General features: G+C 42.5%; 1 protein-coding gene across 2 annotated transcripts in view; it reads left to right on the top strand.

Annotated features, from left to right (window-relative positions):
* LOC126390545 (transmembrane protease serine 6) overlaps positions 1 to 12,362 on the top strand; it is a 21,623-nt gene extending 9,261 nt beyond the window's left edge. For both annotated transcript variants that reach the window (XM_050044901.1, XM_050044902.1), the window contains 8 exons: positions 2,376 to 2,518; positions 2,621 to 2,719; positions 4,543 to 4,656; positions 4,879 to 4,995; positions 6,575 to 6,743; positions 7,371 to 7,648; positions 10,813 to 10,949; positions 11,717 to 12,362. In XM_050044901.1, coding sequence (XP_049900858.1) covers positions 2,376 to 2,518; positions 2,621 to 2,719; positions 4,543 to 4,656; positions 4,879 to 4,995; positions 6,575 to 6,743; positions 7,371 to 7,648; positions 10,813 to 10,949; positions 11,717 to 11,881 — 1,222 coding nt within the window. In that variant the 3' untranslated portion in view covers positions 11,882 to 12,362. The remainder of the gene's footprint in view (positions 1 to 2,375; positions 2,519 to 2,620; positions 2,720 to 4,542; positions 4,657 to 4,878; positions 4,996 to 6,574; positions 6,744 to 7,370; positions 7,649 to 10,812; positions 10,950 to 11,716) is intronic.
* Positions 12,363 to 13,630: the final 1,268 nt, after the last annotated feature.

Genomic DNA, 13,630 nt, shown 5'->3' with positions numbered 1-13,630 from the left:
CCCCAGGTCGCTTCCAGGACGAAACGATTTACGGCACTCAGACGGCACACGTCATCTTACCTAGCTGCTTACATTTATAGTGACTCTTATAAATAGTCGCTATTCCTCCTCCTCGACCCGACGTCCGCGGGGAGTTAAAATATCAGCAATCATCGGGTAAAAGTTCTGTGAAAGCACTGGACTCACCAACAGTCAGCCACGTCTCAGTCACGCAGAGAAAATCCAATCCTTGGGAAGTCAAGAAATCCTTCAGGATAAACGTTTTGTTCGCTAGCGATCTAGCATTTACCAGCCCAATCCTGGCAGGAGCCGGCGGGTCCACGGCGTTAGCTGTCCGGGGAGCCACACACAGAGGCCGCAGGTTGCGCAGATTCACCCCGCGCCAGTGGGGACAAGGAGAGCAGGGGCCGCGGGGCTGTAACACCTCACGATGACAGGTACCAAGCAGGCGTCGACAGGGTCCAGCAAGTGCCAAGAAATAAAGAGGCGAGGCACCGCTCCATACTCTGTCCAAGAAGCCGTGGAAGTGCTTGCCAAACAGGCCTTCAGCCTTACCAGCCGACCGCTGCGTGACCGCTGCGCGACCGCTGCACGACCGCTACGTTTACCCCGGAGGCGGTGGCGCTTACGCCGGAGAGGTGGAGCTGGGGCGCGGCAGAGGTGAGCTGGGATCCCCGATAGGAGCGGGGGCAAAGTTTTCCCGTCTTGTTGTTTCATTCATCTCCAAAACAAACACATGCGTAAGCCAGGTAAGCGTCTTTACGACAATATGCGCTAGAGCTCATGGGAAATGTAGGCTTCATTCCGGCAAAACACTACCGCTTTTGTCCACAGGGTCGCCAAAATCAACTCAAAATGAAAGTTCCTTGTAGGGGCTTTAAACTAATGCAAAGGTTGATGAGCTACAGCGCGTCACGTCCAGTGTGTGCTAGTGGCAGCGTTTTTTGCCCAGTTTCTAACAACTCTACTATCTACTACTAAGTAATCATAAAGTAATCAAATGTAATAAGTCACATTACTCTACTGAAGTAATGGAAATAGTTACATGACTTGTTACAGTTTTAACAGGGTCAGGTAATCTGTAACCTATTGCATTTTAAAAGATGCTGCTGAAGATTCTCTGTCATCCAGGTCACAGTAATCATAAGTGCTATATCGTAGGCAACTGGACATGCTTGAGTTTCTTGACAAGGTTTCACCTCTCATCCAAGAGAGGTCAAAGGTGACCTAAACAACTCTGAAAACTCTGAGCTCACATGTGACCTCAACGACTCTGTGAGTTAAAGGCCTGCAACTCTGCACCAGTCAATTAGAACTGAAGAAGCCTCTTGGATGAGAGGTGAAACATCTTCAAGAAACTCAAGCAAGTCCAGTTGCGTATGATATAGCACTTAAGATTTCAAAAGTAACCTTCCCAACACTGCTGATACTGAGATAAGAGAGCTACATTGATAGCAGCCAGTGAGAGTTTCCCACAAGAGGCAGATATTATTCCACAACACAAATGTGCATTTACAAATTCTTGTCTTCACTTTATATACTCTAACGTGCAAACTAATCTTTTTACAAAAAAAAAAAAAAAATTTAAAAAATCGGAATTTCAATTCAGAATCCTCATCTTGCCCAAAATAGCCATGTGTTAAGACCTATTAAAACTCTTTTTTTTTTAAAATTTGTCTGGTGCACATGTGCCGGACCTTCAGTAGAGAATGGCTGAAAAGTCTGCACACCACAACTTCTAAAAAAGTTCAGCAAAAATTGTTTTATGTCGAGCCCTACTTCCTCTTTATCCTACTAACAGCAATAAATCAACAACATATGAATACACTGACAGGATGGTACTATTAGGAGCAGAGAGAACAGAAAAAGTTGTGTAGCTTATGACGCTAATGTCTATTTATAACTTCCACCTGTGTGTGGTTTGGTGTCTGACAGGAAGCATCTGTGTACATTAAAGGTTTCCATACAGACACACACATGATGTGCAGACTTCTCAGTTGGTTTCATACTAAATAAAAAACACAAATGGACCAAATTACACTGTAAAGATGTTTTGGTCATATTATTCTATTCTGTATTGCACAACAGGGGGCAGCAGTGTTCCATATTAGCTTCCTGCTTCATACAGACTTTTCAGATGAGGACATTTTTATTTCTATTTATTTTCAATCTGATATATGTTTTGCTTTTCTTACAAGAGTGTAGGTTGGTCATTAGTGCCTCAGACAAACTGGGAGTGCAGTGCTTTGCTTTAAGGGCACACCACAGTTACTTACTTACTTACACAACACTGGACTTCCTCCAGAGCCTTCCTGTTATCACTGCAGGGAAACTCAAGTTTCCATTTGATTTTAGCGTCTCTGTTCTTTTCTCAGACTGTGTGGCACCAGGAGCCTGCAGCCGTACAATGAACGCCTCTTCCTGCTCTCCACGTCCACCACTGTTGTCATGACATCAGAGGTGTCACTTACAGGGCCGGGCCTTCAGCTGCGCTACAGTGTCTTCAACCAATCAGATCGTAAGTTGTGGATGATAAATGAACTGCTACGTAACATTTCTACTGTGTTTCACTGATGTTTATGAATGGATTTTTTGTAATGTGTATGTGCATGTTTTTTAGCCTGCCCAGGCCAGTTTCTGTGCACTTTTAACGGCCTTTGTGTTCCTGCCTGTGATGGAATCAAGGACTGTCCCAACGGACTTGACGAGAGGAACTGTGGTATTTACTTATGTTTTAAATGGTTTATTTAAATTGATTCACACTTCATTTGTTGTGCAGAAACAGGAAATTGACACATGGTACAGGAAGAGCCTCAAAAGTGAACCACACAAAAAGGGGCCCAATGCATTTAGTTACCAACTGATTTACTGTCAAATAATGTTTTGGATTGGATTGGATTGGATTAACTTTAATAATCCCCAAGGGGAAACTGGATTGCCACCATGGCCAACATACAGTACAACAATAAGACATAGACAAAATATACATATACAATAACGTCACCTAGGAGTGCAGTGGTCCAATACAACAATAGCAAAATGACCAGAAAAAAATAAATAAATAAATAAAGATTAAACAGAATAAAAAGAGTACAAATGCAATTTAAAAGTACAATGTACAAGGACGAGTATAGCAGCAGGTTATAACAGCAAGAAAGTGTCGCTGCAATTTAAAGTGCAATGTTCAAGGGTGAGTATAGCAGCAAGACATGACAGCAAGAGAGTGTAGCTACAATTTAAAGTGCAATGTACAAGGACTAGTATAGCAGCAAGACATGACATCAGCAATTCAAATTAAAAAGCCTGGTTGCTGCAGGAACAAAGGACTTCCTTAATCTTTCTGTGGAGCATCTGGGCAAAAGAAACCGCTTACTTCTGCAACTTGTAACAAAAGTGCTATGCAGGGGGTGATCATCCTGAGACAAGATAGCTCTAAGCTTCCTCCTAGTCCTCTGCTCTGTTATGACCTCCAGAGAAGCAGGGCTCATACCAATAACAGATCCCGCCTTTCTAATAAGTTTGCTGATCCTGTTCCTGTCCTCCAATGTTAGGCTGCCACCCCAACAAACAACCGCATAAAAAAGGACACTTGCTAAAATACCATTATAAAAAACATTTAGAAGAGATCTGCTGATGTCAAATGATCTGAGTTTCCTCAAGAAAAATAATCTGATGTTCACGACAATCAAAGTTTTTTTCAAAATGATTAAATTGCAGCCACTGGGATCCAGCAGCACACTTCAGGAAAAGGACACAGGATCAACAGGGGTGAACCAAACATCCACTGCCACACTATATTGCCTCATATGTCATTTAGGAAGATAAAAAGTTGCTATTTTTTCAAGCTGCAAGGGAGAGTATTGTTTAAACATCTGTAACTGTCTGGCTTAAAAGTCTAAGCATGATCTAATCTGACGGGCCTGTTCTTTCTAAATGTTCTGAATCTATTTGGCTCCTGGACAGTAGGCCTATCTAACAATGGGAAAACCTGAGAGATTTGGCAGCTTGTCAAGCCACAGTGCTATTATTGGTTTGGCTTTTTGGGTCACTACTCAATAGTGAGTAAAAGCATTTATCATGTGATATAAACACATTAAAAAGCAAAAGCTTTGTAAGTAAGCTTTGTTTGTTGCCACATGCTGAGTGAGAAACACCAAATTGCCAAGAACACTTGCCAGCAAATGGAAGGTAGTTCCCAGAAAAGCCAAGTTTTATGTTACAATAAACGTCTGGGCAAAATTGTCCTTAGCTCTGGGTTAAAAAAAAGTTCATCCATGTTTTTTTTCTTCAGTTTTAGTTGCTGTAAAACTGTTGTTAAATTTGTTCCCAAGTGGCATTTAAAAAGTCTTAAAAAGTATTAAATCTAATTTGCCTTAAGCTGTAGAAACCTTGGTTAATGAAAAGCACAGCAGGCTGCTTGCTGCCTCCTGTTACATGAAGCTAAACACAATGCTGTCTCTGTTTTTTTCTTATATGATTGAATGTTATTGAGCATATGGACACACGTGCAAGCTGGTACATTTCATTATGTGTGTGTTTCAGTGTGTGTGGCGCAGTACCAGTGTCCAGAGGACAGTCAGTGTGTGGACTACTACAAGGTGTGTGACCAGCTCCCAGACTGCCCTGAAGCAACAGATGAGATGAACTGTACTGATGGTAACACACTCAAAGCTGCACGTACACACTCTCACATCCACAAAATATCAGGTGCCAGCCTGTTGCAAAATCTCGTGCCTTCATTTTAAGCTTTTTTGTGGCATCATTTTACCTCCTGGACAAAGAGATTTCTGATCTCAGCAACTTAAACAACAGTAAAGCAAATCAGGAAACATACAAGTCTGTGTGTGTTGGTGTGTGTGTGTGTGTGTCTGTGTCCAGGTGTGCCATGTACAGACATGACCTATGTGTGCGCTGATGGAACATGTCTGAAGAAGCCGAACCCAGAGTGTGACTTTGTCACTGACTGCCCCGACGCCTCAGATGAGAAGCACTGTGGTGAGAAGATGAACACACCTACTTTTTATGTACTTTTATTTCACACTAATTCAGTTCTGGCAAATTTCGTGATGTCTTCGGGCTCTCTTGGACGGGTTATCCAAAGACTTTCTTAGACTTACTGTCAGCCTGTAGGTACAATGTAGGTAGTATGTGTAAATGAATTATGGTAAACTTCCCTCCATCTTACCAGAACCCAGATCTCCCTGATCGAATCATGCCACATCCAGCAGATTTTCGCCGGCTCTAGGGCTGTTTCTCGAACTTTGTGTTGTACTTCCACATTTTCATATGCCCACCACCACGAAAACAAAGAGTCTAGTAGCGGATCGAGCTCTCTTAAACACGGCCAAATCTCAGATCAAAAATTTAAATCAGCACTGTTGATCAAATATAACAAAAATTCTGTTATTGCCCATTTCTCACCTGAAATTTCCTCAGAAACATGTTTTACTGCACTGTTTGGCTGTAATTTGAGAATTTATGAACAGGAAGTGGGAGCCATACTGTTTCCTGTGTTGTCACAACAGAGGCTAAAAATACTGAGCTCAAACAGTAAAACTAAGCAGTGCTGATCAAATATGAACTGAGATTCTGTTACTGCATTGCCACATTCTCACCTCAGACGTTTTCAAAACCATGTGTTAGCTTGTTCCGCTTAACTGTAATTCAAGATCATTTACTACCAGTGATGTACTCAGGATGTTTGAAGGGCAGGGGCGAAAAGGAAAAAAGGGCACCTACTGCATGATATGGGGACAAGAGGGCAGCCAAAAGGGCACATCTGCTCGTTTTCATCATTCAAGAGGGCACTTTAGTGCTGCGTTTTCAACTGAGGCGGCACTAGGGGGCAGTCGCCCATCAGCAGGAGCGTTTATTGATCTTGTGTAGTGCAGTGCATTCTGTTAGTTGTAGGTTTTCTACTGCTTGTGCAAGAGTTTTCTCTGGTCATATGGCACCAATACTGCAGACAGCCTAGTTTATGAAAAGATTATCTTTCTAGCAGTAAAATATATCTTTAAGGATCCTCATAATACTCGCAGTATCTATCTGTTTCTTACCACTTGCTGCCATATTGTTACCTGTGTCAAAATGGCCAAGTTTGCATTACATCACCCACCAGTGGGTGCCTTTATTGGTCTGGTGCAGTGCACTGCATTCTTGTACTTGTAGTTTTTATACCTCTTGAGCAAAAGCAGCCCCTCTCTCTTTTTTGTCCAGTGATGTAACACCAATTTCAAAAGTATTTGCATCTTCTTACTGAATAGAGAGCCTGATTTTATGAAAAGACCATCTCTCCAGCAGTGAAATACTTCCTTTATGAAAAAGAAGAAAGAAAGAAACCTAAATCTGATTAGTCTTTGTTTCTTTGCTTTTCTTTTCTTTTCTTTTTTTCCTTTTATCGTAGAAAATAAAAATATACACAGTGCAACTCACACTAAATTTTACTCTCAAGTATTTTGGTCTTTGTTTTTTAATCTTTTTTTTCAATACAACTATGCTGCTTCTATTTATTAAGCATATACCTGTTGCCCACATGCATCCTTGTGCGTTTTAATGATCCTGTGGGTGTATTCAGACTGCGGCCTGAGGCAGTTCTCCAGCCGCATTGTGGGGGGAACCAATGCAACGGAGGGGGAGTGGCCATGGCAGGCCAGCCTTCAGGTGCGGGGTACCCACATCTGTGGGGGCGCACTAATCTCCAGCCAGTGGGTGGTGTCTGCCGCCCACTGTTTCTATGACGACCGGTAAGTGCAGGAAGAGAGGAGAGGAAGTGGTGTGTTGATTGAGGTGTTGGAATCTACTTTCAAAACAAAGACAGTTTGAGCAGAAAACTACAAGCTTTTTGTCTTCAGCTAGAGATGTTTATTCATTGATGATGAAGAACTTTTAGCATCTTAGCACTTCTTAAATAAGTTTTGTTTACAGTTCCCTCCAAACTTCTTTTATGTTCAGTCCTGCTGTTGTGTCTTTGCTGTACAGGGTTTAGCTGTAACAGCCTGTCTGAATCAAAGCCAGCATATTTATGTATTTATATACACTCCAGTCTTTCAAAGCCAGACTCAGCTGGCTGGACCGCGACCAAAACTATAGCTGCAACATGCTGTAGAGGATTAACTATTCTTCTTCCTTAATGTTCCTCATATGGTGATTAAAAGCTTGTGCAGCATTCAGTGAGTGTTGATGTTTAAGTGGACATATGGAAACAGAAGTATGTTTAGAGAGACAGAAACAGTTGCTCAAGTATTTGTTGGCAATGTTCAAGTCATATTTGAAACTATAATTTTAATTTGCACAAAGGAAAGAAATAAAAGTATTGCTTATTGGCCCTGTAACACATAGCAGCTCCTTTTCTCCTCCTCCTCTTTGTGCAGCCTCTACTCCCCCTCGGTGTGGACAGTCTACCTGGGTAAACTCCTGCTCAACCCCAGCAGCCCTACAGAAGAAGTGGCACGAGTTAAGCAGATCCACCTTCACCAGTACTACGATGACGAGTCCCATGACTATGACCTGGCCCTGCTGAAGCTGGACCGGCCTGCCTCCATGGTGCTGGCTGGACATGCTCGACCCGCCTGCCTGCCTCCACCCGCTCACCAGCTGGAGCCTGGCCTGCTCTGCTGGGTCACTGGCTGGGGGGCTCTTCGAGAGGGAGGTGAGGGGGAACGGGGGGTTTGGGGGGATGTGGAGAGATGAAAACTTTGTCGTGGAAATGGTGCGGTTCAACACAAATCACCAGAATAAAACCACTTGGTTATGGTTTGGAAAAGATCATGTTTTGGCTTAAAATGCCAAATTGCAAAAATTGCAGCTATAAATGCTGCGATGTGTCACTAAAAATCACCTGCTTTTGGTGCCACAATTGCAGCTGAAAATGCTGTAATGTGTGGCTACAAAACACTTGCTATCAGCAGTATAATTGTAGCTGGGAATGCTGTGATGTTTTGTTAAAAATCACCCGGTTTTAGTGCCACAATCATGGCTAGAATTCCCATGTGCCACTACAAAATACTTGCTTTTGGTGCTGTAATCGTAGTTGGAAATGCTGCAGTGAGTTGCTACGAAACACCTGCATTTGGTGCCCAATCACGACTGGAAATGCTGTGATATGTTACTGTGAAACACCTTCTTCTGGTGCCACAATCAAGGCTGGAAATGCCATGATCTTTCACTTGAAAAACACCTGCATTTGGTGCCCGATCATGGCTGGAAATGCTGATATGTGTTACTACAAAACACCCACTTCTGGAGCCACAGTCACAGTTGGAAATGCTGCCATGAGTTGCTGCAAAATACCTGCATTTGGTGCCCGATCATGGCTGGAAATGCTGTGATGTGTCGCTACAAAACACTTGCTTTTTGTGCCATAATTGTGGCTGGAAATGCTGTGATGTTTTACTATAAAACACCCGCTTTTGGTGATACAATCAAGGCTGAAAATGCTGCAATGTGTTACTACAAAACACCTGCATTTAGTGCCCAATCACAGCTGGAAATGCTGTGACGTGTTGGTATAAAACACTTTCTTCTGGTGCCAAAGTCAGGGCTGGAAATGCCATGATCATTCAATTAAAAAGACCTGTTTTTTGTGTTACAATGGTGGCTGGAAATGCAGTGATTTGTCATTAGAAAATACCTGCATTTGGTGGAAAGGCCACACTGTTTTGATATGAAACATCCGCTTTGGTGCCACAACAGTAGAAATGCTGCAAGAAAACACCCATTTTGTTTTGTGTTGGTCTTAAACAGTTGTCTGCTGCTTGGCAGCTGTCTTGCTAAGATGTCACTTCATCCACCATCCCCTCCATCTTCTGATGACAGCCAGCTCATAAAAAAGTAATCAGAACTACATCCCTTTAGAAAAGTTGATATGATACATATAAAATGTACAAATTACCAAATGTGTGCTTTGCAGAAACAATGGTAACACTTGTTTTTTCTGGCGGCTGGGCTGTTTGTTGATAGTCAGGGGGATTCAGTATAAAACCAGAAACACTTAAACTCTCCAAGAGGCCTATAGCAGTGTTTCCCCTTTTTTTGGCTTGTAAACTCCTAAAATGAAGCAAGGTCTGCCACCCCTCATCACAGGTTGTGTGTTTACAAACTGTGAGAGTAATTTTCCCCTCAAAACCCCTCGAGATTGTTTAACTATAATAATTGTTGGAGTCTGGTATAAAGTAAACAGGCAGTGAAGTGAGGAACAGGATTGAGTTGCACCAGCTTTTCATGAATCCAAGTTCTTTGTATTTATTTGCTGGTTTCAATCTAGTAATTTACTAAATCAGGCTGGAAATGGCCAAAAGCAAAGGCATGAACAACAATGACTATCTGGCAAAGTGTGGGTGGAAATAGGCTGGTAAATATACAGCCAGGCTGATTAGGGAAATGGGAAGCAGGTGAGTATGTGGGCGGAGAAGGTCAGGTGATGGTAAAGGCAGGAAAGGGGTTACTGCATGGCAAAAGGGAGGGGCTAGATCAGACAGGGGATTGGGACAATGGGACAGGTGGGAAAATCTGAGGGCCTTTGGTGGATGATAGAGAATAGAAATGCAGGAGGCTGGGGAAGAAAGAGTGTGGCTGATTTACTGTCTGACCTCTTGAATGTACCTCGGCTAGCGCCCACTGCTGTAAAGTAAAAGTTTGAGATGAGTGTAATTGAGTGAGTTCAACACACTATTTTGCAAGAACTTGTAATGCTGCAAAACTGCCATCCATATAAAGTTTTTCTGAGGACTACAGGTAGAAGAATTTGTTTTTCATTCATCTCCAGTTAACCTCAGGCTTTGGTATGCGTGACCTACAGGAACACATCCTTGCGCCTCGTAAAGGGACACTTTTAATGAAACTGCAGGTTTATAAACATGAACCATTTTAAGATGGACTTTTATTTGGTGCTTTTGACTTGCAGGTTTATTTTATAAAGGCTACAATCCAAGTGCAGTATTTGTTCTGTTATAAAGATGTTTTTATCTCTGTCACAGGATGAACAGTTAAGTTTTTTTCCATTGACTTATGTAATATGCAGTTCAATCACAGGAAGTGATTTTATGTGACTTGCCCAGCCTGTAAAAACCCCATTTCATCACTGACAGTTTGAAATAGCATGCAAGATGTGGGGAGTCTTAGTAATTTGGTGGAAAGTGGGCATGCTACTATGATAACAATTAGAAAAAACACATTAAATTAACTTATTTTAATTAAAGAGGCAGGAAGAGATAGAGTGATGTGGGTGGAAGTGTCAGCGGGTTGTGGTTTCTGATGAACCCAATAAAGAGATGAAGGCTGTTTGAGAGAGAAGGTGCTGGAAACCGTCTTCCGGCACACAGTTTCACAGATATTTCAAGATGTATATGGTAGAAAAGTTTCAGAGATTTGTCTATGTTATAGTGTGGTTACACCACTATACTTCCAATGAAGTGGTTTCTTTTCACGCCAAGGATGAAGACTTGACTTTGCTTTCTTTTACTGATGGTTGGTAACTGCGAGCACATAAAAAGTGCAACTACAGCCTGTTAGGAAGTTTTCAGGCTGGTTATAGTGTGTCAAACATAAATACATTTAATGATTTCTGCTAAAGCTGAGGAATCAATACGACTGCACTGTGGCATCTTTCACCGTGGGGCTGTGTGGTGTGATCGGCAGCTCTACAAGTGAATGAAAACTGAGCAGTGAAGATGTCAGCTTCTGTTAGATTCAGATTTTTGACTTGATCTTAAAAATATCCTCCATGCATGGTGTCTGGTGTTTAAATGAAAATGATGAGAAGAAGATGAATCTGTGGGCCTTCACCAGTTGACCTTTCACCTCTCACCTCCTCAGGCAGAACCAGTAATGTGCTTCAGAAGGTGGATGTTCGCCTTGTCAGCGAGGAAGCCTGTGTCCGCAGTTACGGCCACCTGGTCACTCCCAGAATGCTTTGTGCTGGTTACCGCAGTGGCGACAAGGATGCCTGTCAGGTAAATCGAAACACAAACATACAACAGCAGAATACATAATGTTCTTTTTCATTATGTTTCAGACTGCAGTCCCCCCACAAGCCACCTTTTTTTGGTTCAGTCACATATCTTATTTCTACCTTCAGGAGGGTGTTTTTTAGTGAAAAAACACCAAAGGCCCACTGTGAGTGACTGGCTGGTAGACATGGTGGAGCATTTAACACGTTAAGAACCAGATTTCCTCAGGAGGTGCTGTGGAGTGAATATTGGACTTATATTTATTGGGTGGACAGAAACACAACTGTGAATGCTGATGTTGCTTTGTGTCTGCCACTGTTTGCTGACACTCAAAAAGGCCTCTTTGCTGTTCAGAGTTAGAGTTACACTGCCCCCAAGTGGCTAAAATAAATACATAAATACATTCTTGCAAGTATAAATAAAATGCTTTATAGTTGGCACTACATATAGTTTATTTAGTTTGGGTAGAATCATCCAGTCATGGTTTATTTAGTCTCGTTTATTTTCTGTCTAGATGTAATTTTTATCTGCCAGGAGGAACAAAAGTAGTACAGATTTGACATCCTGAAAATCTCATGGTGGAGAATTTGGGCTAAACAGAGTACAGGCCATTAAATGAGTTTTAAAAGCCAGACATCCCAGCATCCCATGATATCATAGTTGAGTCACTGTTATTAGTCATCAGCCTTGTCAATTATTATGGTCATTTTGTGCTGTAGAGACGTTAAAATCTAACCCCCTGACCCTCAAACATCACCTGTCTCTGTCAGGGAGACTCTGGCGGTCCCTTGGTGTGCCAGGAGCCGTCGGGACGCTGGTTCCTGGCTGGGGTGGTGAGCTGGGGCAAAGGCTGCGGGCGTCCAGACTACTATGGCGTCTACACTCGCATCACCAGGCTCACTGACTGGATCAAGCAGGTCATCAGCAGCCCCTGAGACACTGGGGATGTTCATCGTCTTGACGTCAATATCCTCATAAGCTGAAGCTGGGTACAAATGAAAATACCAACCATGTGAGGATAAAAAGTGCTGGAAGATGACTTGAGATTGCTTCTCAGCCAAACGTTAGGTGGTAAAACATGACAGGGTTTATTCCAAAGTCATGAAGTAATAAAGCTAATAACAGCGAACATTATTTATACAGCACAGAACTGATGCATGCAGTAAAAAGAGACATGCCAAAATAGTAAAAATGTTAGATGAAATGTTAGTACGAATGATAGTAGGCCTCACAGAAGATGATGAATTTTTTTAAAGAAGTGATTAAAAAAAGCTCTTAAATGCAAATTGAATTACTTAAATAAGATTGTGTAATCCCTTGTTTGATTATTTTCTCTACAGATTGTATCTTCTATATTTTAAAGATACTGAACTTAAAGCATTTTCCCATTAAAACATCCTTCTGTTTTGTAATCCAGTTTGCAATGTACTTTGTTTGTTTGCAAGTATGAGTTTCGAGACTGTACCAAGGCCCCAGGAACAGCACCAGACTCTGAAGTCAATTTTACATAGTGGCTAAATGTGGAATTACAACTTTCAGATCTGTCATGTGATGCCAGTGATGCAGACTTTTTCCCCATAGACTTACATTGTCAAAGAGACCTCTGTAAATCAGTGGATACATTTTTTGAAATGTAACATCCCCCATGAAATGATTCATTTCACCATTGAGGTTTGATACATTTGGTCCAAGAGCATTTCGGAAGTCTAGAGGAGCCACAAGATTAAATCACTTTTAAGTTAAGCCTAGTTCACATTACACGTTTTTCACCGCGACTTTGACGTCGCAGACGATCTTGAGAGCCACCTTGGGTCAGAGGTGAGTCGGCAGATAGACTGCCCTCAGGTGTGAACAACCCTCCGAGCCAGTCGCCCCCTCGTCTGAGACTGGGACTGGATATCTGGCATGCTAGAAAACTGGAGAGGTGTGACATGACTGACAAAGAGCATCAGCCAATGAGAGTTGGGATACGTCCCACGTCAGCACGCAAGAGGACAGAATAAATGTGAGGAGCAACAACAACAATAGCGCGTTCACAGGAGCATGTAGTGCACATTATGTTATAAAACCCGTTTGATCACTCAGCTTTGAAAGGTAATCTGGGTCAGCATACATGCATTGACTATATAGACAGTACGATGAAAGCTAATAGGCTAGCGGCACAGTGGCAACTGAGTTTCATTCATAGAACTCACCTCCAACTCTCTCTGCAGAGTTGACAACCCGCACAATCTGCGTGCAGTGACCCATTCCTTTACCCAAATCCCTTTCTTCTTTTCCTGTTTCTTCTCAGCGCAGGGCACAAACAACCTGTAGAGCTCCAAGCTGTCAGACATCCATGTTGACAAGTAGGGCCAGGGAACCTCATAATATCCTGTTTTGGTCACGCCTGACAAAATTTAGTTTGGTGACGTCACCGCGCTATCTCGGGCTCTGTCGGCGAGGGCTTGGTAGTGAAATCTTGTGGTGTGCGCACACACAGGTGGTAACGCAGTTGGCGAGACTCCCGATGACAGAAACACACGCTCGCCAGGTATGAACACTGAAAAGATCTCCGCGACTCAAGATTGGTCGGCCAGTCGTGTAATGTGAACTTGTGAGGCTTTAGCTGAGTGCTAAAATGGAGGATAGCTGCTCAGCTGCAGTAAGTCTACAGTGTTCTGTGGGCTCCGCAATGCAGAAGA

This window comes from Epinephelus moara, chromosome 5 (genome assembly GCF_006386435.1).
Source record: "Epinephelus moara isolate mb chromosome 5, YSFRI_EMoa_1.0, whole genome shotgun sequence".
Classification (NCBI taxonomy): domain Eukaryota; kingdom Metazoa; phylum Chordata; class Actinopteri; order Perciformes; family Serranidae; genus Epinephelus; species Epinephelus moara.
This window is presented reverse-complemented; position numbering and strand designations above follow the sequence as displayed.